At 43.8% G+C, this 24222-nt stretch overlaps 2 protein-coding genes across 5 annotated transcripts; both read right to left on the bottom strand.

Moving 5' to 3' along the window:
* Window positions 1-534: 534 nt before the first annotated feature.
* cox6c (cytochrome c oxidase subunit 6C) lies at window positions 535-9938 on the bottom strand. 4 transcript variants are annotated; one of them, XM_077530498.1, is made up of 4 exons: window positions 9637-9755; window positions 7446-7550; window positions 1941-2054; window positions 535-807 (listed from the first exon to the last, which is right to left on the bottom strand). In XM_077530498.1, exons 2-4 carry the CDS (start codon window positions 7449-7451, stop codon window positions 673-675), a joined length of 255 nt encoding a protein of 84 aa, XP_077386624.1. In that variant the 5' UTR covers window positions 7452-7550; window positions 9637-9755; the 3' UTR covers window positions 535-672. The 4 variants fall into 4 exon arrangements, with proteins under 4 accessions (XP_077386624.1, XP_077386625.1, XP_077386622.1 ...); XM_077530496.1 differs by lacking the exons at window positions 535-807; window positions 1941-2054 and adding exons at window positions 3377-4802; window positions 5848-6014 and having other exon boundaries at window positions 9637-9938; XM_077530497.1 differs by lacking the exons at window positions 535-807; window positions 1941-2054 and adding exons at window positions 3377-4802; window positions 5848-6055 and having other exon boundaries at window positions 9637-9938.
* A 954-nt stretch (window positions 9939-10892) lies between these two features.
* On the bottom strand, window positions 10893-24126 carry kcnq2b (potassium voltage-gated channel, KQT-like subfamily, member 2b). The gene is made up of 19 exons (XM_077530124.1): window positions 23645-24126; window positions 22717-22864; window positions 22423-22513; window positions 20779-20905; window positions 19849-20024; window positions 19279-19404; window positions 19076-19186; window positions 18022-18117; window positions 17838-17932; window positions 17199-17267; window positions 17055-17084; window positions 16447-16526; window positions 16169-16372; window positions 14666-14713; window positions 14473-14581; window positions 13693-13824; window positions 13491-13611; window positions 13220-13395; window positions 10893-12798 (listed from the first exon to the last, which is right to left on the bottom strand). The coding sequence occupies exons 1-19, from the start codon at window positions 23775-23777 to the stop codon at window positions 12165-12167; spliced, it is 2706 nt and encodes a 901-aa protein (XP_077386250.1). The 5' UTR covers window positions 23778-24126; the 3' UTR covers window positions 10893-12164.
* Window positions 24127-24222: the final 96 nt, after the last annotated feature.

Raw genomic sequence — 24222 nt, forward strand, 5'->3', positions numbered from 1 at the left:
AAAAATCATCACGTTATAATATGATAAAAGACATGCGGAGGCTTTGAAACTAATGACGCGTCATGAAGGGGACGTTTCCGCAAAGCTTGCTTCATTTAGGGGAGGGGCCGAAATAATGACGTCAAAAGCATCGCTGGTTGTTGTGCCACGTGACGCGTGTGCGTTTTTTTTCTTACTGTATTGGCAAATGTCAATTTTAAATCTTGCCAATAAGACAACAAATAACCAACAACAATATATACAAACAGACATTTCAGTTCACTGTTATATCGTTATTATAAACTAAAAACGCATACATGTCCCACAGTGCTGTTATATTGAACTTGTTTTGTTTCCTTGTATGGCAGTTATACTGTATACTTCATTACTAAAAAAAAAAACAACAAAAAAACTGCAAAATGTATTTTACACATTTATAACTTCATTATAAGCGAAGCACGCTGAGTCTCTTTGTGAAAGGGTGATATGAATAAAATGGCCTGACTTCCACAGTAATACAAAAAAAATGAAATAAATAAAAAAACAAAGCCTGTGTTGACTCAATATACATTTATTTGATGGAACTGAGGAGAGAAACATCGTCATAGCAGAAAACAAGGAGGAAAAGCAAACATTTGCCGCTAAGTGAGTTAGCAAGCGTTGCTTTTTGTGTCGCGCGGGCCGACTCGCTTTTTATACATTATTATGCCCTTTGGGCCGCACGCTCTGGAAGACTCCCGCCTCCCGCATGGCGATGAACTCCACCATGGGGTCGTGCTGCTTGTAGAAGTCGGCGTAGGCTTTCTTGCGCGGCTCCATCACTGTGTACTGCACGCACGCACACACAAATTTGATCAGTTTATATACAAATTACATTTTAAAAAAAGGGAAAGTGAGTATAAATGAAGAGGAACAGCTATTTTCTCCAAAACAAAATATAAAACAAAACAAAAAAAGAGCGATGTATTTCAACCAAGGTTATTTTAGTTAAGTAAAACTAATGGAAAAGGTAAAACTAAAATTCAAAAAACAATTTTGTGAACGAAATCAAATAAAAACAAAAATGCTTTTTAATTAAAAAAAACGAAAACGAACAAACTACATTTTATATTTACAAAACTAACTAAAACAAACTATAATTATAGCAAAAATGTCCTTCGTTTTCATCTTTGGTAATTAATTTAATGGAGATTGAATTTAATAAAGATTTATTTTGATATTAACCGGAATAAGGACATTTGAAAATGTGTCACACAGAAGTGATGTCATTTAGCAGCGCCCAATAGAAAAGCACCTTCAGATGACATCGCTTCCATTAGTGGTTTTTAAATATCGGTCGCAAGTAGTACACATTAATTTAAAATAAATAAATAAAATAGAACAAAAGAAAAAAAAGAAAAAAAACTAATACTGAAAATAACTAAAACTAAACTTCTATTAAATAAACTAATAAGAACCAACAAAACCACTCTGAAAATTAATTTAAAATAAATAAATAAATAAATAAATAAATAAATAAATAAATAAATAAAAACTAACTAAAATGAAAAAATTCAAATCTATAATAACCCTGATTTCAACTCAAGGTGTCAGCTTGGATTGTAAAAGGCAAAATCATCTCAGTCTATCTGTATTTTTAAAAACTTGACAAAACTCAATTACTGGAGAAAAAAAAAAAAAAAAAAAAAAAGAGATTTGGGTGCCCGAGCAGTCGAGAATTCATTTGTGGGAAAATATTTCAGCGGGAAAAATGTGTTACGGTGACAATTTCCGACCAACCGAGACCGAAACCCGTTAGCAAGCGTATTAGACCGACCACTAACTTGAAGCAGCCAGTTATTGTAATAGATCCATCCAATTACTTACACTAGTTTGCAAGAGTATGAGAATGACCAATAAGTGAAAGCGGTTAAGTGTTAGACCGACCAATAACCCGCCAGCGCTCGCATGTTTTGTGTCACCTTGAAGATGGCGGCCACCAGGAAGGAAAAACCGAAGGCGATGGGCAGATGAAAGCGCAGGCGCCTTGCTAGCAGACCTCGCATCACCGGCTTGGGCAGCGACATCTCGATCACCTGGAGACAAAGAGAGAAAAAAAAATCAAATAAAAATAGGTCAGACCAAACGGACTCAACAACCACCAATAACTTTGTAAAGTTCCGGGTGGGAACTTTCACTGGTTCTTGCATCTTAATGCTCACGATATTATAATACTATTAACAGTAATGACAGGTTTAGTGAGAAAGTGGGAAACTGGTTTCAGAAAGGGAAGTAACTGAAAGAAGAGGATAAGAGGGAACTCTAGCCTGTTTCATAAAAAAAAAAAGAGGTCATTTAAGCTCTCGGTCAGTTACCGTAGCAACATGGTCCATCAACCTAACCTGGTCGGTAGCAGGTTTGTCACAATGAACCTCGAGTTTTCCCCTGTCCCCGCCTCCTTTCAGACAAACACGAAAATTCATATCTTCCTTCATTCAGTCGACTTTTTGCGTAAATACGCTTGTAGTCTGTAGAGTAAAGTCCACTTTAGTCACCAACATGGTGTGTCATTTTGACAACGAACCTATTAACGAAGGTGCCGCAATATTGCGCAGGGAATTAAAGATTCGTCGTGTATTCGAAACATCCAAAACCTGCAGGACTGCGGCCCTCGAGGACCGGATCTCGCCACTTGTGCGTTAGACTGACCAATACCTTCAACCTGGTCGTGAGCAGACTAGACAGATCAATAACCCATTAGGAAGTTTATTTATTTGAATTATTAACAAGGAGTCAAACACAATTTAACATTCAAAGATAAAAAGGATTTGCATTGCATCTGTTTATATAAATATCCTGAAATCAATTGTTGAATACAATCCATTAATGTTATTGAGCAATAAAATTAAAGTAGAAAAACTAAAGAGTGCACAGTAACCTGCTAGGAACTTGATTTTTTAAATTGATTTTCTTCTTTATTGAACAACCAACCAAGCTGCTAGGAACTTTGATTTAACATCTAAATCGATGACATCACTACAAATAACCAATCCCACGCCGCCGTCACCAGGAACACTTCCGCTAACAAATAAACGTTACAAATCCTTTGAATAGCACTTAATTGCTACATTACGGCAATTGCTTATTTAGAGACAGACACTCGAGTCACTATTTGAGCAACTTGACTTTTTGTAAAGAAGTCGATCTCGCCGGCGAGCAAGCGACCACGACGGGACGGGCAGCTAACCAGCAAGCAGGCAAGCAGGCAAGCAGGCACAGGGAAGGCTCGCCACAACGTGACAAGCAGCGCAAATGCAGCAAATTGTTCACCCGCAGTGACTTTGTCGACGTGGGAACGCGTGAAACGTTTGCGAGAGGCCACTCGAGCGTCAACAATTGCGCCCGGTCGAACTCACCTTGTTGGACCTTCAGGGAGCAAAAAAAGAGCAGACGAGCGCGTCAGTGATGGCAGGCGATGATTTGCTTCCTTGTTTTCTTCTTCTTCTTCTTCTAAGTTCACAGGTTAGAAATACGCGACAGCGCCCCTAGAGGAAGGGCGTATTACCGCCGCTCGCCTCCTTTTCGATGTTTCTCCTTCTCAGCAAACGCTGACCAATAATGTGAACTCATATATTAAGCCCTTCTATGATGAAATGTTACCTTTGACACCATGGCGATGTAATATTTTATGAAATATTAGGTGTTTTGCTGGTTAGTTTAGAAGTAAACATCGCCTCTCACCGAGTGATGGCCACGCCCCCAGCGAGCAGACTGCAGTCTGTTGTTGGAGATCTGCGCTTGAACGCGCCTCTGAATGCAAGCCATCATTTCTTCAATAAACATTTCAAACAGAACGATGCAAGAAATCGTGGAGGAGGAAGGGAGGAGAGGAAAGAAGGAGGGGGGGGGAAAAAATGAGCGAGTCTCGAACCGGGGACTTGCACACTAACCATTATACTATTCGTTCAAGTTAGGTTGAGTACTGCAAAAGTTTTACTTGTAGTTTACACAATTGTCAGCCAGAACCTTTGTGGGATTTAAAGACAATTTAAGACAAATGCTTTCAGAGGCGCAAGTCACCGAGGGCCGCTCTTGCAACGGAGGAAATGTTTGAGGTACTTGCGGAAGCACTTGTCTCGCACGCCGTATATGATGGGGCTGATGGCGCGGGGAAGGACCTGCACCACGATGTAGCAGGCGAACAGGGAGTCAATGTAGTGCTTGGGGAACCAGCGCAGCACGGCCATCTTGACCGGAGCCTCGGCGTACATGGCCATGCACAGCAGAACCTGGAAGCCGTGCAGGACGATGGTCCTCCGAGCCTTCTTGGCGTCCTTGCTGGCCGTTTTGGCCGTGAACAGAATCTTGAAGTACAGGAAGAAGATGACCCACCACAGCAGGACCAGGTACACGATGTAGGTCATGTCTCGCTTCTGGGCCAGCATCGGACTGGGGAAGGCTCTCTCTCGGAGGCAGAAGATTCTGGAGGAGAAGAACTCCGGAGGCTGCGTGGCCAGCGTGACCAAGAGGTCCGGGAAGGTGGAGACCAGGCTGGTGGTCCAGATCAAGGCGATGAGGACCAGCGTCCTCCGGACGGTGCAGATGCGGGAGTGGCGAAGCGGCAGGCACACGGCCACGTAGCACTCGGCCGCCATGCAGGCCAGGTTGAGGGGCGTGTTCTCGGCGGTGATGACGGCCAGCAGGACGAAGGGGGCGCACACCGACACTCTGAGGACGGACAGGGTGTAGCTGGCCACGAACAGGATGATGCTCACGCTCATCTGGATCATGTCGTTCACTACCAGGTGGAAGAACAGGATGTAGCGGGGGTTCAAGTAGAAGATCTGAACACAAAGTTGAAACGGTCATGGAAAATCAAGTCTGCTTCCAACCTGTTCAGGTCAAAAACTGCACGCATTTGCGGCCAGGATTGGTGAGTCCAGCAGGTCCAGGAAGTCGAAACCCGGCCACAGATTGGCTTTAGTTTCTTTTCAACTGGCAGTTCAAGCAACTCATCTCCACCCGCCTTTTGTGGCGAAAGCCAAACTGTCTCAGGGTTTTGACTTTCTGATCTGGACCTGCTGGATTCCCTCACTCCGCACAAATTCATCTCAGCGTGATGATAAGATTCTAAACAAGAAGTATCTATTTGACTATTTCCACTCGCCATCTTCTTCAGCATGTACAACTTTTTACGCCTTTTCACACTGCACTCGTTTTATTGTGCCCATACAATGCAAGCTTGCCCATATTTGGAAATTCCTGCTTGATGGTTCTACCAAGAAGTAACATGGATGCTATTAGCATTCTGCAATCACTCCGCCAACCTTTTTCCTACTGAGATTGGAGCCGGGCGTTTTGGGGCACCCGATCCCAAAAAACGTCAAAAGTTCGTACATTTCGGACGGTCCCGGTACTGATCCGGACGGGAGTTTTGGGGAAAACCACACGTCAAATTTCGAAAAGTCCCCGAACTCCCCACCCAGCAGAGGGTGGGACCCCGTCCTGGGCACACTTCAGGGTTGAGTGCCTTCAAATGCCCGGAAGCGGACCCCTTCCGGGATCGTGCCCCGGGACCCCTTCGGCGGTGAGTACCCCGAAATGCCAGAAGGGCCCCCGCAGCCATTGCTGCTCGGGGAGGGGTTGGGGAGGAGCTAATACCTTTCGGGGCACATTAGGGGGTTTGGGGTCACTCGGTACTTTGCGTGCCCCAAATGGCAAAGTGCCCCAAAATAAGGCACTTGGGGTACTTTGTGCCCTTCACATGGCACAAAAAAAAAAAAAGAATAGGAAACCTCCCTGTTTTTTTTTCTGGTCCAACCTCCCCTCAGGTGTTGACGAGACGATGTCGCCGAAGACGTGGACTGTCGAGTGCCGTCGTTTCCCTACCTGGTGCTTACAGAAGGTGTACATGAGGCCCACGTTGATGTAGTTGATTGACAGGCCGATGGCGAGCACCACCAGATTCTTCACCACCGCTTTGCTGAGCGAGTCCGGGGTGAATTGGAAGCTCCCGTTGGACGATGGCGCGCTCATGTCGCGAGTCCGCCCTCGCGCTGTACGCCGTCACGACAATCGACAAGTTTGAAAATCCGACCTTTCAGATCATGACGGATACATGTCAAAAATAAATAAATAAATCCAGTCGCATCTAATTCCTGTTTTTGCAACGTGAACTTGTTCTTTTCATTCGGCGAGAAAATCTCATCCGATAATTGTACAGTTTTCTAACGATGGCGGATTAGGGCCACGTATAAATATATATATTTTTTTTTTAGAAGGCGGGGACAATATTCTGAGAAAAAAAAAATGGAAAAGTGGCAGATTTGCGAGAACAAACTCAAACTTAGGAGAAATACACGTTAGCGTAGTTATAGTTTAATCATTTGTGGATTTGTTGGTGGGTAACATGAAGAAAATATTTGAACACACGTGCTCATAAACACATGCAATATTTACATACACATAGTTAGACAAAAAGCAAATATAAATGTGCCCGTGTTTTTTTTTTTTTTTATTCCATGCGGATTTTTGCTGGTGCCCGGCAACAGTCCAAGAAAATTTTTATTTAATTCGTCTAGTTTTAGTCAACAAAAGCTGTCAATGTTTTAGTCTAGTTTGAGTCTAGTTTAATTTTAATTTTTAAAAATAATGTATAATAAATTCTTTATAATATATTTATTGATATTCATATATTTATAATTATTTCTAATACTTTATTTTTTTAATTTTAATTTATTTAGTCCAGTTTTTTTTTTGTTTTTTTTTTATCAGACTATAAATGGAGCATTTTAGTCTTTATTTTAGTCCAAGAAAAATTTAATTGTATTTGTCTAGTTTTAGTCAACAAAAACTGTCAATGTTTTAGTCTAGTTTGAGTCCAGTTTAATTAAAATTTTTAAATATAATTTATAATAAATTCTTTATTATATATTTATTTATTTATATTAATATATTTCTTATTTATAATACATTTTTAATTTACTCAATTTTTTTTTTTTTTTTTTTTTTTTAATCAGACTATAAATTGAGCATTTTAGTCTTTTTTTTTTAATCCAAGAAAACGTCATTTTATTCGTGTAGTTTTAGTCAACAAAAGCTGTCAACATTTCAGTCTAGTTTTAGTCAGGACAATCATTTTATCCGTGCATATTTTTTCTGTCATCAGATTTATTGAACCTTTTCGGATCTAAAACTATTTCACATGAAATGTTTTCATCTTTTGGATGAAAAACAAGTTGACACACAATTACAGTGGCGAATATGTATCCATGCTATGAGCTAGCAAGTTAGCTAGCATGAGTTAGCGGTCATATTAACATTATTGATGGAACATTATAGCCATTAGATTGATGTTATATTATATGTAATGTATCTGAAATATATTTCTTTGTTTTCTCGCACACCGCCTTCAAATCAAAATGTCACAAAACGATCAATTTCTGATTCGTGGAGTTAAAAAGAGGAAAAATGAAGTTGATGCTTACCTGCATCAGCGGGGCGCACCTGGCTCTGACCCCACGGCCGCCCTCCGGCCACCTTTTATGCCCTCAACCGGATCGTCCTGCACCCACGCACGCACACGCACACACCTCATACATACACAAACGCGTACATGAATATGCAGAATTGCTAAATACAGGACTGTCTCAGAAAATGTGAATATTGTGATGAAGTCCATTATTTTCTGTCATGCAATTTAAATAAGCAAAAATGCCACACATTCTGGATTCATTACAAATCAACGGAAATGTTTCAAGCCTTTTATGATTTTAATATTTAACTCATTCACTCCCAACCATTTTCACTGAAGTGTTTTCCTGGATTTTGACTGATTTTCAAGGCCCGCGAAATATTATGTTCAATTGCTATAAAAATATGGAACATACCAAAAGAGAGATTAGTCTCTTCTTTTATCAGGGAAAAAAAAAAAAAAAAAAAAGTATATTCCTATCTGTTTCCGCCGTGCAGCAATTAGCAATAGAACATAGCTAAGTTTCATCTTTTTTCACAAATCTGTTAAAAACTGTGGGGAAATCAGCTTGTTTTAACATGGCCTGGTTGATCTCTTATACTCCGCTGCCACTCAACCATTTTCTGCAGTAGAGAGACTGCATCAAAGCCTTCTCTATGCTCTGGCATAAAAAACAACAAAAAATGTATAAATACGTCTTTGGGACACAAAACATTTAAAATATGACGTATTTATACGTTGTTGGGAGCTAATGAGTTAATACCAGTTTGTTAGTTTTCGTTTTTTTAAAAAGCATTTTCATTTTTTATTTCTTTCACAAAATTGTTTTTTGAATTTTAGTATTTTTGTTCGTTTTAGTTGTTCCAGGCGATTTCAGGTTTTTTCGCATTCTGGTTGGTGTTGGGCTTAGTGTCCGTACACATCATAAAACATGAAGTTTATCGAAGTACAAAAAAAAAATGACATCACATAGTGGCGTCGGGCGTAAACTCTCCAAAAAGTTGACACCTTTCAAGAAACCAAATGGACCATTTTCACCTGTTGAGATTGGCCAATCATTTGGAAAAATATCAACTGCACCAAATTGTGATGTTGTGATGTTTTGGCAGCAAAACGGATCCTTCGCAAACAAAACGTTCATTAGCAAAATGTCAAGTTGAAAGTCATGTCAACGTTTGTTTGTTGTTGTTGTTGTTGTTCTGCTTGTTCTCCACTAATGAGTTCCTTGACCTTCATTTGTCCTCTGCGGATTCATCAAGTCATCCAGTCGACGGTCCTCCGAGAATTCCCGTTCGTTCGCCTTTGACAATCCTCTGAGGAAAAGGCCCCGAAAAGGTCACACTGCCATCCGAGGACCGGCACACGGATTCCCATCATGATGACGACCATGATGATGATGATAATGAGGAGGAGGAGCTTATTTGGCCACCTTCAATCTATCAAATCAATCGTGTTTGCTGGAGATTTGAATTGTCAATACAGGGAGTCCTCGAGTTCCGTTCCTACGCTAGTGATGTAGCGAAGTCCAATTTCCCCATTGAAGTCAATATTTACATTAAAATAAGTCAACTAAAATGCATGAAAGAAAACAAGATGCTGTACTTAGCATTAGTGCTTAGAGGTGGATGGAAAAGAAGCGAGCAGAGCTGATGTGGGGGGAAAAAAAAAAAAAGGGTGAAAAAGCCAAAGATACTCCCACAAGCGCTAGCACTAGCTTAAAGGCTAAATAGCGGACGGGGAGCCAAAATGGCGGACGGGCGTAACCGTTGTAAAGTCGAAACGCCTTCGGTCGATTGCGTCTTAATTCGACAACTTCCTGTATTAGTTTCTAAAGAATCTATTCAAAGGATAACTGACAAATTAAACCAAACGGCTGCATTGTCACAACAATCAATCAGAAGCTCGTCAATGATTTGACAACTATTGATGATGTTGATGATGATGACGATGATGACGATTTCCTCAACAGCAAATCTTCTCACATTCCCGTCGTCCTCCATGACAGCAGATGGATTCACGTTTACGTCCAATGAAAATTAGAGGTGGGCGGGTCGATCCAAATATCAAAACCAAGTCAGTGTCGATATCGGCCTAGTAGTTTAGCTTCAGTTTGGCTCCCACAAGGACAAGTGGGGCCCACAAGTCTATGAAATCCCAGAATATGGGCTCGACCATGTAGCAAAAACAAACAAAAACACACTCACCGTTGAAGCTACGAAGTAGAACAGCGGGCAACGCGCGCTTCTCAACCAGGAAGTTGAAGTTCAAACGTGGGCGGAGTTTACCAGGCCCTTTAAAACGAGGCCCTTTCGCACGGTGGTGAGGTCAGGTGACCTTAAAACAAAATTGGCTTTTCACTCAAATCATCATTTTTATGATTGAGAATCGGACCACGATTTTAGAGGTGAAAATGGCCAATTCTGTCATTATAAGTGCTTTGAAAGACAACTTTTCTAATCCCCCAAACATTCTCGTAATAGGACAAAAAAAAAAAACTTGCCGCGGTAGTTTTGTTCTCTTGTTCGCGTTAGTCAAACATGGTAACATTGGGGGTAACATAAAGCGAGTTCGCCCTCTACTGGGGAACCTAGTATTACAATAACATGTATTCAACACATCCACTCAATATACCACAATGAATGTACTGTATATTTAAAATGCAGTGCAATATGATGTTTGCACTTGTCTGGGCGCCAGACTTCCTCGAGCCCGCCGAGCTTTTTTTTTTTTTTTTTCCTCCCTCGATCCCGCCAAGATGCTATGTCATCAATTATTGACGTTAAATTATCCGCCTCACGCTCGACCAATCAATACTGACTTGATACTAATCGTCGCTTTACATATTCATTACTCAGCTCCTATAATCACGTATTATTGACCTTGCATTTAATCAATTATTTATTTCACTCAAATCCTTTTGTTGACTTGATTATGTCTTATATTGATGTATGATGCTTTTCAGTGATGCAGGTCGTAGTGTGTTTACTTTGATGTAGTCCACAGAATTAGATATGTATCAAATAAATACTTGGTGGTCAATTTACAGCATGTGTGGGCTACTTGAAACCCATAACGCTTTTTGGGGTAGGCATACCTTCGTGCCCACAACAATAAAGCCGTTTAACGGGGTATTTGAATGATTTACAATGGGGTACATGCCACGGACTTCCGACTTCCGGGTTTCACACATCAGCGTCGTTTCCGGCGTTGTTTACAAACACTCGAGCTTAAAAAAAAAATCGGCAAAAATGTGCCAGTTTTGTGGAGGAGATGATCTTGTAATGTGTTAACGTGGCTTAAATAAAGTTTTCAACAAGCAAACTTGGACTGTTCATCTGGATTTGGACTTGGGCCTCGCACCTGTGTGTCTCAAACTTAACTTGGACTTCGATAAAGGTGGACTGGACTACAGCCCCAGGTTAGTGTGTGGCAGCGTTTTCCAATGATGACCTCCAACAAGGTACATTCATTATTTATTCAGACAGCACTTTTATGAGTATTGTTGCTGTTCATGATCAATAATAGCACAAGACGAGCAAAGAAACTTTTTGTTAGCAACACTCATGAGTACATGAAAGAGAGTCCATTAATTTGTAGAAGAAAAAAAACAACAACACACGTGTGAGTGAGTGAGCAGCGAAAGTCGCTTCTGACTTGTCTGGATGTCGTCGGCAAGTCACTGCGCATCAAGTGAGCATTTTTCCGGATGAGCTTTACGGTCGACCGTTGTGTGGCGCCGCGGCACTAGCGGTAGTTAGCTCACGAGCTAACCGTTTCCTCCACATGAAGACGTTAAGTCTTTCGGAACAATAACATTTGGGAACATTTCTCTCCATTTCACGCATAGTACTCGTCGATAATTTATATTACACAAGGTTGGATTAATGCTGTATGCGCAACTCCTTAGCGTTAGCATTAGCGCTGCTCTCTAGTACAGCACAGCAAGCCATGCTCACTTAGCATAATAGTGTAAATAACTTTTATCAATTTTACTATGAGTATAACCTTGAGAACAAGTGGGTTTTCGCAATTAGGGTTCTAGCAAGGTTTGAGTAAAACAATTGTTAGTGCCGCTAGTGTTGGCGTCCACCACTTAGCGACCTTCACTAGCTCAAACATTTGTTTGGCTGCACTTTGACGGCATTTGAAGACCATTGACATGTTTTCTGTCGCATTGTTCTTCATGAGAATTATTCAAAAAGTTTGTTTTCCGGCACAGGCGTGACTGGCGCCACCTTCAGGCGAGGTCTGCTACCTTTTTCCTAAATCAATCAATACGTTACTGTTCGATCACTTGGATACATACGAAGTGTGTGTACGGAAACAAGCTGGCGTTGAGTATGAACCAATTGGCTGCGAGCGCCTCGACGGTGACCCAGTCGGTCGGAAACGGGTCCTCTCATTGTCGCAGTGAACCAATCAGATGAGCTGCAATGAACAGACCAGGATTGGTTGCATCCCTGCAGTGAACCAGTCATGTGAGGGCGTGTCCTCCCAAGGTTTGAGTGGACCAATCAGGAGCAAGCGTCTACCTGCAGTGAACCAATCAGGTGAGGCCGTGTCTTCAGCGTTGCAGTGGTCATAACAGCTGGGAGCTTGGATCTTAACCATGATGCTTCACTCTCCATTCCAGCTGGTGTTTTTTTTTTTTTTTCCACATTTCTATTATTATTACTTATTGACGTATTTATTTGAGAGTTCTGCTGGTTCTACCTGCTTAACCTCTGGACTCTTACTTGGTTCCGGTCCAGGCACGGTTCGAGTGCGGCGAAGGTGCACAGAGCTCCGAGTCCGAGTCCGACTCAGCCTCCGCAATGTAGGGTCTGATGGTGGCGCAGCAAGAGGCCCCCGCCGCTCCCCCTAGGTTGGACGCCAGTTCGGCGTTTGCGTAGAAACCGTTGTTGAGGAAGTCCAGGTTTTCGCGGGACTGCGAGATGGAGAACCCGCTGAAAGAGTGCTCCAGTTCGTCGTGGTCCACAGACAGGATGGACAGGGAGCGCTCGCTGTCGGGCTTCGCTTCGTCTTCCCCCCCTGCCCCTCCTCCTTCCTCACCCCCCCTCTCAGCCTTCTCAGCCCCGCCTCTCTCGCCGGTACTGTGGCGGTTGGCCCGGTTCCCGCCGTGCCGCTCTCCGGCTGGCGGCGGTGGTAGTCGAACCAGTGACCCGTCCCCCGCTGGACTCGGAGTGTTCCCGTGACTACGCTGTGGGGGAGGTGGGGCCTGCTGATGGAGTTGGGAACTGATTGGCTGCCAGGAAGTGGAAGGGGGGCAGGTGGCGGCGTTGTGGTTCCGGGGGCCAGTCGAACTGCTGGACCTGACCATCTTGGTCCCAAAATGACTCTTGTCCACACTGTCGCCTGGAAACACTCTGAAACAACAACAATGGCAAGTGCTTGGGCTGGATCAGAATATTTTAGACTACATTTATGTCTTAGATGGAAGGGTTCCTAAGACAGACATTGTCTTTGACTTGATCAAAATGTTCTAACCTAGATTCATGTCTTAGATGGACTGGACCATAAGCCTCTAGACTCTAATCATGCCTTAGATCAGTAGTGGCCAAACTCGGCCCTCAAGTACCGGAGTTCTACAGGTTTTGGATGTTTCCCTGCACAATACACCTGTTCTAATCAACAGGATCTTTATCAGGCTTATGCAGAGCTTGCTGATGAGCTTCAGGTGTGTTGGAGAAGAGAAACATCCAAAACATCCTGCAGGACTCCGGCCCTCGAGGACCAAGTTTGGACACCACTGCCTTAAGATGGACATGACCAGGATCAAATACTAACTGAGGGATCTTGTGAATGGACTGGCTCTTCTCCAGCTGGTCCACTGGACTGTGGTAAGGTGGTGCCGGGTCTGGTTCCTTGGATCCAAAGTAGGCGTCCGTCTCTGTCTGTGGGATTCCCATTCGCTGGATGTAGATATTCACTAGGAAGTCCAGCTTTCTCTCCATAGAGAGGACCTGAAGGACGCAGACCAGAAGAGGGCAAATCACCAACATCCATCACCAGACAAAAGTCCCGCCAAGCGTACTGGTTGCCTGTCGTGATTGTTCACCTGCTTCTCCACCTTCCCCAAGCGTCCCATCATGCTGGGGTCCTCGGGCAGTTCGTCCCCTGCAGCTTTGGGTCGGTCCTTGTCTGCAATTGGTGTTCCTCGGCCAACTATCTGGTCCACCCTAAAAACCAGGAAGACAAAAGAACCGCTGCATTCTTATAACTAACTTCAATCTGGACAAAGTTGAGGGCAGACGGTGTACCTGCACTGAAGGTTCTTGATGCGTGCCAGCATGTCCAAGTGTCCTGCTGAATACTGTTCAATCACGTCCATGACATCATAGGGACGAAGACTCTCTTTGAACTTCCTCTTGGACACCATGAAGCGCATGATGCTGGGAGACACAAAGTAGGAAGTCAACACCTTCTCCTGACTGACATCAAGTAGGGGCTGGCCTTTCAGACTACAGCGGAGTGGATCATAAGATACTAAGCTAGATTTGTGTCTTCTATGGACACAAGATCCTCGACTAAATTCATGTCCCAAATGGACAACATACTACAATTCTAGACGCGATTCATGTCTGAGATGGACTGGATCATGAGATTCTAGAATAGATTAATGTCTTCGACGGACAGGTGGAGTCTAGTCACAAGGAGTTGTGGAGTCACTTGGATAAGTGTGCGGGTGTGTTTGAAGTTGGGTCTTCTTTGATGCTGGCTGATTGTCAAAGAAAGAATCTGTCAGTGACATCTGGGGGGTGAAGGAGCCAAAACACCACCAATAATAACAACAACAAAAAAACTCTACAGACAGTGGAGTGAGACGGAACGGAACAGAACACAGGACAGGAGAACATGGAAGCTAATTGGTGTCAGTCCGTCTCTTACCCAACAGCTGATGGTGACGTTGGTCCTGGGGTGAGCAAATAAAACCAAAATGTGAACCAAAATGTGAATCAAAAGGCAACGAAACGGCGAGCAAAGCGATGAGTGAAGTCGACAAAATGGCGTCTGCGGCGACCGTTCCGGAATCTCCGTACCAGATGGCCCGGATGGTGACCTTGATGCCGGGCGTCAAATCCTGCGGGACAAACTCACAGTGGCAGCTCTTGTTGTCGTCGGCCATGTCTTCCCCCGGCAGGCTCGCATCTGCAACGGCCAACGACACGGCGGCGTTAACAGCGGCGGCGTAAGATGGCGGCCACGTGTGATTGGTGCTATGCGTGCGCTAACCTGGCGAGCTCTTCTGTCTGAACTCTTCGTCCTGCATCTCTATGAGCACTACACGAGAAGAACACACCACGCTTCAGAGTCAGCAAAGAAGAAGAAACAGCCGAAGAGGACCACATTGAAAGCCGCGGTCCTCACGCGATGGAACTTGTTAGCGTAGCGTAGCTTAGCACCGTAGAGGAAGTCCTTGCGAGGTCGCCGAGCTAGCAAGTCTCGTTGGTCAAAATGAACTCGCTAGTTAACAGCTGGTACACACATAAAGATTTTTACTTTCAGCTGATTGGACGATGCGGCATCTTTGCACGTTTATTTTGAGCTGGATAAAGATGTTGCCTTCCGTCTCGTCTTTGGGGGGGTTTCAGCATGAACATCTTTACCAGGTCAAAATGCACGAATCGCCTCTCGCTGTTCAATATTCAGCAAGGAAACGGTGAGTAATTTTGCGAGAACAGAATTAATTGCAACGTCCATTCGTCTCGTTAGGTTTGTTTGTTCCGCGTTTCGGCGTTGCATCCTGTCCTAAACAACGCCTGATTGGTCCGACCTACAAAAGGTCGGCTACAAACAAATCAGCGGGAGCACTACAAGAGTTTGTCAACTCACAAATACCGCCGGAATTCAGCTTGCTGGCAAGGTTAGCGCCCACACCTGAATGTAGGAATTTAAAACCTCATTATGGGGACAAAACCATTCTGAACAAACAACAGACCAGAGGATCACAGTCTGTCTTTGGTCAATCTTGGTTGGGAATGGGGCAAAAATCGATTGTCTTTACGTGTGTACCCGGCCTAAAACTCAAAGTAGTTGTGCACTTTAACCGCGGACCACGAAAAACACTCCAAACGCTGTTCAGCCTCTGCTACCATCCGTCTGTCCATGGACCCAAACATCCATCTGCAGCCAAACTTCCATCCGTCTGGCCATCCATCCAATCTGTCCGTTCCTCTGTCCATCCATCGTCCATCACTCAAACATTCATGAACCTGTCCGTCCGTCCCAACGTTCAGCCATCCACGTCCAACAGTTTATCCAACAAACCATCCATCACTTCATCCCTCCCTGCCTCTGTCCATCCGGATGAAATTGATTCCATGCCGACCGGCCGGCTGCATGAATGCGAGCTACGTGAACCGCGACACGATTCCAATCCGTACGAAGCAGAAGATGACGAGAGCTGAGCGGTCAAAGCTCCTCTGCTCCTTTCCGGTCTTTTCCCTCATCACTTCCTTGCCTGCCTCCTTTCCTGCATGGCCTCCTAGCCGCCTTTGTGATTTTATCAAGGAAAAAGGGACTTACTTTGTGCACGAACCCGTCTGTGGGACATCATTGGAATCAAAATCCAACAAAAGAGTGACATCGTTTCTGACGTTCAAATGCATCACTGTGGCGGGACTTTAGTGTATGGTCTTCATCATGCATGATGTCCTTTCAAAATGGGACTGGACACACGATTGGACAGTGGACACATGACTGGACACGGGACCAGACGAGCCGAGGACTTCCTACCTTCAGAGTTCTGGCGGGATGCGGCTCCTCGGATCCTGAAGGCCTGTCTGGTTCTGCTGCGCTCGCCGAAGCTCCAGCTCTTAGGAACCTTGCTGGGACTGTCCTCGAGACTGGGATCTATGCTGGGGGAGCGGCGCAGGGCCTGAACGCCCCCGGGGACCCCGGGAACTCCGGGAGGCACGCCTGGACCGACCACCGGGACCGCTAGAGATAGGAAGTGGTTGGAAGACATCGGCATGTGCCCGTGAGGAAAGGTGGACTATCTGGACAAGACTCACCATGCTGAGGGGAACCTTTTCCTTTGGTTCCGGAACTGCGTGGAGATGAGAAGACTCTCTCCTTTAGGCTCACCTTCTGACTGTTTGGACAGGACAACGTCAAAAGGCCGGATTTACCCGGATCCCAAATTGACTCCAGCAGCGCGTGACCTTCTAAGATTGCGGCGCAAACGGGAACAAAATTGGTGGAGACCCAACTTCCTCCCAACATTTGAAAGAATGCAGGACTCAAGACTGTGACCGACTTCAGGGAAAGTAGAAATGCGGCAATTTTGCCCACTTGCATCCGCTTCATGTAGACCAGGGGTGCCCAAGTTGGGTCCTTGAGAGCCCCCATCCAAACTGTTTTCCATGTTTCTCTCCACCAACACACCTGATTCATGATCAGGATCATTAGAAGGCTTCTGCAAAGCTTGCTGATGAGCTAAATCATTGGATTCAGATGTGTTGAAGGAGGGAGACAGGCTGGATAGGGACTCTTGAATACCCGACTTGGGCACCACTGTAGACCATTATTTGTTTGTGTGCACAATTGGGTTTCTTTTGTAAATACGGGTTTCATTGAGATTCACTCTCACACTTTTAAGAGTCAAAACGTGGACTCTGACCTGGGAGAAGGTTCCGGTTGGACGTCCTTCCTGCAGAGACACGAGAAAGGTGCAAATGAATTCGGTTTATAAAAAGCATTCAAGTAAGAAAAGGTCAACATGAATCCCAAGCAAGAGTTGTCGACTCAATCAAAGAGTTGAGACCTGAACGAGAGTCCGGACTTGTTTTTGAGATTCCTCAGCAGGTCCAACTGGTTGAGGGGCGGAATTAACCTGGAAAGACACCACAAATGTCACACCTCATGTTTGTCTTGACCTGATGACGTCTGTCCAAATGTTGAAATCTCAACGTCAGACTTATCTTGACATTTTTTGCACATCGTTAAACATTCGTACTCGTTTGCTAATTGCCTCTTGCTCTGTGACATGTAGATTTTGTGACCCTGCCACTTCCCTTGCCCACCCCGCTCTCTCCTGCCTGGTGCCGATGATCCAATGTGAACCTCCTGATGTCTGGATTGTGTACTACTGAGTGAGCGGGATGAGATCTGACTGAGGTGGACCACTTCCTCCTCTTGGAGGCCTTGATGTGGAGCATTCATCAGGCCCTGACGAAAAACCACTTCTATCTGCGTCTCTTCATGGACTCTTGTGCCGATTCTCATCAATGTTACCTGGCAGCCATTTTAGACTGCTCACCCTGGAAGGGGGTTATGTTTTTCCCCGCATGGTTGTGGATTGAGATCAGGGGATGTTGCAGATCAGTATGAAAACCTTTTTATTGGGTCTCCACAAATAAACTTAACATTTGACCTGATGTCTGTGCGGACGCAGCGGACTGACCTGTACATGGGGACGGACACAGTCCTCTCGTAGTAGTCCCACGTGGACGTCAGGTCGGATCGACTCAGATTGGTGGCGTAAACCCTCCACGCGGCCTGCGCGCGCCCACACAATAGCAGATGACTTCAAGTCAAGTCTTACCTCCTTTGAGTTCAGTCCAGATCCAGATCTGGTGTTGCGCTACCTGGATGAGTCCAGCGGCTGGGTTTCGTCGCTTCTCAAAATGTTTCTGTCTGTGCTGCTCTTGGACCTTGAGAGCAAAACCAGAACCCAGGATGCCCTGACAAGCAAGAGAGGAAACGGACACACACACGTTTGTCTTTGTATCATAGTGGGGACTTCTCATTGACATGATGCCTTTCCCTAACCTCAACCATCAAAAATGATTGCCTACCCCCATCCCTTACCCTACCCCAGCGCTTCTCAAATAGTGGGGCGGGCTCCATCAAGGGGGGCGCGTTTGACCTCGGGGAACATGTTTTTAGATTTTTAGATTTTGATTTTTTAAATTTTTTTTGTACTGTCCTAGAATAAAGTGCAATTGCACCTCCACTACTTTAGGGGGCAGTGGCGCTCTCATTATTGGCAGAGTGTGCTCGGTGGTGTAGAGGTTTTGTTTGCACTGAGCATGTGCGCTTTGCACATGGCAAAAAAAAAAACAAAAAAAAAATCAGCACTAATTATTTTATATTTTTGTTTTGCAGGTTAGTTTTTTTTTTTTATATATTGTGCTCTGAGTTAATGTTGGTGATCAGTTTGAATGCATTATTATTTATTGATTTTATGTAATTTTATTTTTCCGTATCATATGGTTTGACATGGTCGGTCAAAAAATTTTATTTTTGAATTTCAGATGCACTTTAAATCTTTTCTGTTACAGTTAATAAAGCTATTCTTTATTGTAAGTTATTATTCTCTTATACATTAATACGGATACAGTGTTATGCAGAGGTGTGCTTAGAACAATTTTATAGACAAATGATACTATTTATAGTCGCGTGGGGCTGGGGGGTGCGCGAGATGTTTTCTTCTTACTAGGGGGGGGCATGGCAGAAAATAATTGAGAAGCACTGCACAAAGCACAAAGTCTTGACCCTCAAAAAAAAAAAAAAAAAAAAAAGAGGTCCACCAAAATGTCCCCACAATTTCAAGTCCGTCCCCACAATGGTAGTTAAACCTGGTAAAAACACGCGTGTACGGACCCTCACAATGCAACAAAGACGCACACAAATACGTACAGCCGGCAGAGCGAAGAAGGACACGCCGATCAGCGTGAAGGTGGCGGCCAGCAGGCGACCGTTCCAGGTGATGGGGAACTTGTCTCCGTAGCCGATGGTGGTCAGCGTGATCTGACGGACACGGGCGAGCAAGGGCCAATCAGACGCCGGCCCGACACCGGGGGGGGGGGCGGGGTTTGTCGCCGGATCGGAACAAGTCTCACCAGTCCCCACCAGAGGGCGTCGGCGTACGTCTCAAACTGCTCGTTGTCTTCCTTCTCGGCCAGATAAACCAGGAAGCTGGCCAGGATCAGGCACAGGAAGCCGATGTACCAGGCGGTGATCAGCTCCTGGACACACGCGCGCGCGCGCGCACACACACAGGAAGTCGTTGAAGCGCAAAAAAATCTGCCGCCTCAGAGAGCAGCGAGAAATCAATAAGTCACATCATGTTCGCAATCGATACACGGGATAAGATGACACCGCTTGGCTGTGTCACGCGTAATGTCGGAGCGCAGCCGCGGCGTCCAAACGTTTTGCTGCGTACAGAAAAACTGTGAGGATGCAACGTCCTCGACTGTTTCGCGTTACAGGATGTTTGCCTTTGCTACTGCTAGCTTGATTTTGTCAAGTCATCTTTATTTACATAGTGAGCAATTGTTTACCGTGACTGGAAAAAAACGAAGCCCCAAATGGGCCCCCATGCTCTCGTTTTGGACACACCCGCTGCGCCCATTCTTCCGATTTGCCCCGACGTTTGTCTCGAGGCGCCGGCGACCGGTCGCCGCGGTCACCTTGCTGTGGGCGTAGACGACCGATCCCAGCAGCTTCCAGGTTCCCCCGCGCCGGTCCATTCGGATCATGCGCAGAATCTGCAGGAAGCGCAGCGAGCGGATGGCCGAGGTGGCGAACACGTTGCCCTGCGTGCCCGCCGCCAGCACCGAGATGGACGCGATCAGCACCATGATGTCTGCGGCCAACAAAAAAGGAAATTCAGAACCCCAAAATGGATTCACACTTTTGGTAACAAAATAAAAAACAAAGAAAGCTAAAAAAAAAAAAAAAAAAAAAAAAGCAACAGCACCCGCACAAGCAGACAAAAAAAAAAGAAAACGGTTCATTTCAACATAGTTGAAACAATGCAAAGAGTTAAGATGTTTTCAGAGCACTGAGCATATATGGGTCAATTTGACCCAACAAATGTTTTTTTTTGTGATGAAACTTCCCATCAATAGACTAAGAAATGGTCAAGTTTGACGTATGTGCAATGAAAAGAATTCATAATAAGCTACAAACAATGTTTGTTGGGTTGGTTTTGGAATATTAAACCTTCCGGGTCAAACTGACCCATTTTAAGAGTGGCGGGAAAAAAAGGTACATTTTAGTATGAATCGTCTTATTGACAGACAATTCAAATGCTCTGACGTCGTTTCCATTAAAAGGGTTACTAATGTTTATTGGAATACTTTTGGAACATCAAACACAACACGGGTCAAACTGACCCATTTCAAAGTTAAAGAATCATGTTGAAGCGTGTTAAAAAAAGGTTCCTTTCAAATAATTGCAATGAAAGCGGTTCATAATCTTTAGTGGGTTGCGTTTTGATCATTCAATTTAGTTTGGGTCAAATTGACCCGAGAACATGATTGCTGTTCCTGACAAAGCAGCCAAAACGGGAGCATGAAGAAATCAAATGGAAGAAAAAAAAAGGCCAAAACGCTGACCGATGACGCAAAACGGCTTGCGGGCAAACTTGAGTCTTCCTCGCCATCCTCGATATCGGCAGCAGCAGCCGGCCGCCCAGATGCGCACCGTGTACTCCACGCCAAACACCACGATGGTCACCACCTCCTGAACACGCACACACAAACAACAAACACCGTCACCGTGCCTGGCGACTAGGGGTGTTAAAAAAAATCGATTCGGCGATATATCGCGATACTACATCGCGCGATTCTCGAATCGATTCAATAATCGGCAGAAGCGATTTTTTTTTTTTTTTTTTTTTTTTTAAGGATTCACACCTTGAGCATGGAAGAATGTTATATGAACGGAACATTAAGCCTTAATATTTTATTTCAATGCTGTTCAAACATGAAACAAATTACAACCTCTATAAGACTGAAATTTCAGATAAATAAATAATACATTTTCATATAAATCTTACACTCTACAAGCTTACTGATTAGTATTTTCTAAATTTGAATGAAAAAAAATCGCAACAATGGACTTATAAATTCATATCGGGATTAATCGGTATCGAATCGAATCGTGACCTGTGAATCGTGATACGAATCGAATCGTCAGGTACGAGGCAATTCACACCCCTACTGGCGACCAGTCCGTTCTTTGTTCTATATGTGCCGTGAAACTGCCTGGCGACCAGTCTGGCCAGTGTACTTCTGTGCATGCGCGGGCGACCAGTCCCTAGTTTGTTGTTGGCGTTGCCTGGCGACCAAGGTTATTTTCGGTCACGAGAACTAAACGAAAAAACGAAAATTCAAAAAAGAATTTTGTGAACGAAATTAAATAAAAACAAAAATTATAAAAAAAAAAACAACAACAACAAAAGTAGCATATATATATATATATATATATATATATATATATATATATATATATATATATATATATATATATATATATATGTATGTGTGTGTAATAAATAATAATAATACAAATAATTACAATATTAAAAATAATAAAATAAATAAATAAATACAACAAAAAATAAATTAAATAATAAAAATAAATAACAATTAATAATTTAATTTTAAGTCTTTGGAAATTAATTTAATACATGAGCCTTTGGGGATGATTTTAAATGTGATTATAAGTAGATTAATTTGTAATAATAATAATAATAAAATAATAATACATAATAATAATACATAATATTAATAATAAATAAAATAAAAAATAATAAAATAAATAAATTAAGAAAAAAAATATACAAAATAATAATAAATAATAAAAGAATGTAATTTTAAGTCTTTGGAAATAAATTTTATACATGAGCCTTTGGGGATGATTTTAAATGTGATTATAAGTAGATTAATTTGTAATAATAATAATAATACATAATAATAATACATAATAATAATACATAATATTAATAATAAATAAAATAAAAAATAATAAAATAAATAAATTAATTTAAAAAAAATACAAAATAATAATAAATAATAAAATAAAGTCTTTGGAAATTAATTTTATACATGAGCCTAACTAATACTAATACTAAAACTAATACTGAAACTAACTAAACTCACTAATTTAAAAAACAAAAAATCTCAAAATGAAACCAAAAATGAAAATTCCCAAACGATAATAACCGTGCTGGCGACCAATCGGTCCATATGTCTCACCAGGATGTAGAGCGCATCCTCGGAGCTCTTCTCGTACTCTCGGATGGTCGAGAAGACGGACAGGACCAGGCAGGACAAGACCAGCAGGAACCTGAGAAGGAAGACAAACGGCGCCCGTGGTGGACAGACGGACGGACGGACGGACACACAAACAGGAAGCGGCGGCGCAACGGTCGTCTCAGCTTTCGGAAAAAAGTCAGCGGCCGGCCCGCGTGTGACAAACTTATTGATCGGACGCTGGAAGACAACCTGTCCATACTGTATGAGTGTGCGTGTGTGTGTGCGTGTCCTCACACGTAGGCGTGGTATATGAAGGCCCACCCCCGGGGCCTCTCAAGGACGTTGTAGAGGAAGTTCTGCAGCCGCCTGTAGAGGGCGTTCCGCTTAGGAGCTTTCCTGCCGCCAGACACGCTGCTGCGCTGACGTCGAGGACCTTCGTCGGCTGCCGCAACGCAACAAAAACAAGCGGCGGCAGTTCAAGGTGCTGCCGCCCAAAATGGCCGCTTTCCACCAAAAAGGATCATTTCCTGCCTGCTGATGGGGCAATGGTGACAGTGCACAAAAGGCTAGTAGGGATGTAACGATAATATGGTGATATCGCGATATTAAAACTGCCACAATTTATCGTCGTCGTCATGATCACGATATTAAAAGCAGCACATCCGTTCAAAAAGTCGGGTTGATTTACATTTGTGTAGTTCTAGCACCCTCTGGTGGCTACTTTTTTTTTGTGCACTTTAATTTTCACAAGGCATGTTTTGGCCCTTCTGATGTTGAAAAGTCACGCTAATGGTCAGATATGTAATATGCTTGTGAAGTGAGTCAATATGTGGAGGAACTCAATATGTGCATGCATTAGCATGTGCCTCAATATATATATTATATTTATACATTTGTATATATTTTTCATTGCTGTATTGTACAAAAGCGCAACATTGTGGGGGGTTTTCTTAGTAAGCAAACCCTGATTTTAAAAACCCAAATCCTAATTTAAAACACTCATTTTAAAACCTAAACAAACAAAAAAAGATAACAAACTTCATAATTCTTATTTTGAGTTTCATTTCATCCATGTCATTTATGGGTTAAACATAAATAAGCAAAAGTACAAAAATAACATTCAAGTCAATCCGGCTTTGTTCACTGCCATCTTTCGGCGGCGTGACGTCACGACAACGCTTTTTTTTCCCTCCCCCCCTCTTATTTTTGTCGAATTGAGTACCTGCAATGAGCAGCGCTCCGTCCCTGCTCGAGTCCGTCCCGCCGGCCTCCAGACCCACGAAGCCCACTTTCAGCTTCTTCTGGTCGGCCTGCGCTCCGGGGAACACGCCGCCGTTGCGAGACTTCTGCACCATCGCGGCACCTCTCCGGGCGGGCCGAGCTCCGGGCCGAGCCTAATGAGCGCGAGAACCGGCGGACGGAGCTGCCGGGGCGGCCTGGTCCGCGCGCAGCATCGCTGGGACTGGAAGGAGGATGCTGACAAAACAAACCAGCTTGCTGATCTGCAAATTGTATTCGTCTCCCTCCGACGGCGACTTCCCGCACAGACCGGAAGCGCTGTGACGTCACTGGCGGCAATCAATTAAAAAAAAAAAAACAGGTGAGATGAAAAACAGACAGACCGCAGTGCGTGTGTACAAAACAGCAATTTAATGTCAGACTCTCCGTCACCATGGCAACCTCTTGTTACCATGACAACCACACAAGGACCCTCAAGCAGGACGGAAGTGGGAGCAGAAGAAGAAGGTGCTGCCTTCGTGTGATATCGTAATAATGGTAAATAAATACCACATGTCGTGT

The sequence above is a fragment of the Festucalex cinctus genome, chromosome 8 (assembly GCF_051991245.1).
Source record: "Festucalex cinctus isolate MCC-2025b chromosome 8, RoL_Fcin_1.0, whole genome shotgun sequence".
Lineage (NCBI taxonomy): Eukaryota > Metazoa > Chordata > Actinopteri > Syngnathiformes > Syngnathidae > Festucalex > Festucalex cinctus.

Bases quoted from the DNA above. Each gene is read 5' to 3' on its own strand.
- kcnq2b (XM_077530124.1), bottom strand. From the start codon at position 23,777: ATGGTGCAGAAGTCTCGCAACGGCGGCGTGTTCCCCGGAGCGCAGGCC. The intron at 17,933-18,021 runs GTAGCGCAACAC...GGGCGCGCGCAG, and splicing joins CAGCCGCTGGACTCATCCAG to GCCGCGTGGAGGGTTTACGC. The intron at 14,582-14,665 runs GTTAGCGCACGC...TGGCCGTTGCAG, and splicing joins CAGACAGAAGAGCTCGCCAG to ATGCGAGCCTGCCGGGGGAA.
- cox6c (XM_077530496.1), bottom strand. From the start codon at position 5,994: ATGAGCGCGCCATCGTCCAACGGGAGCTTCCAATTCACCCCGGACTCG. The intron at 4,803-5,847 runs GTAGGGAAACGA...CTTTGTGTTCAG, and splicing joins ACACCTTCTGTAAGCACCAG to ATCTTCTACTTGAACCCCCG.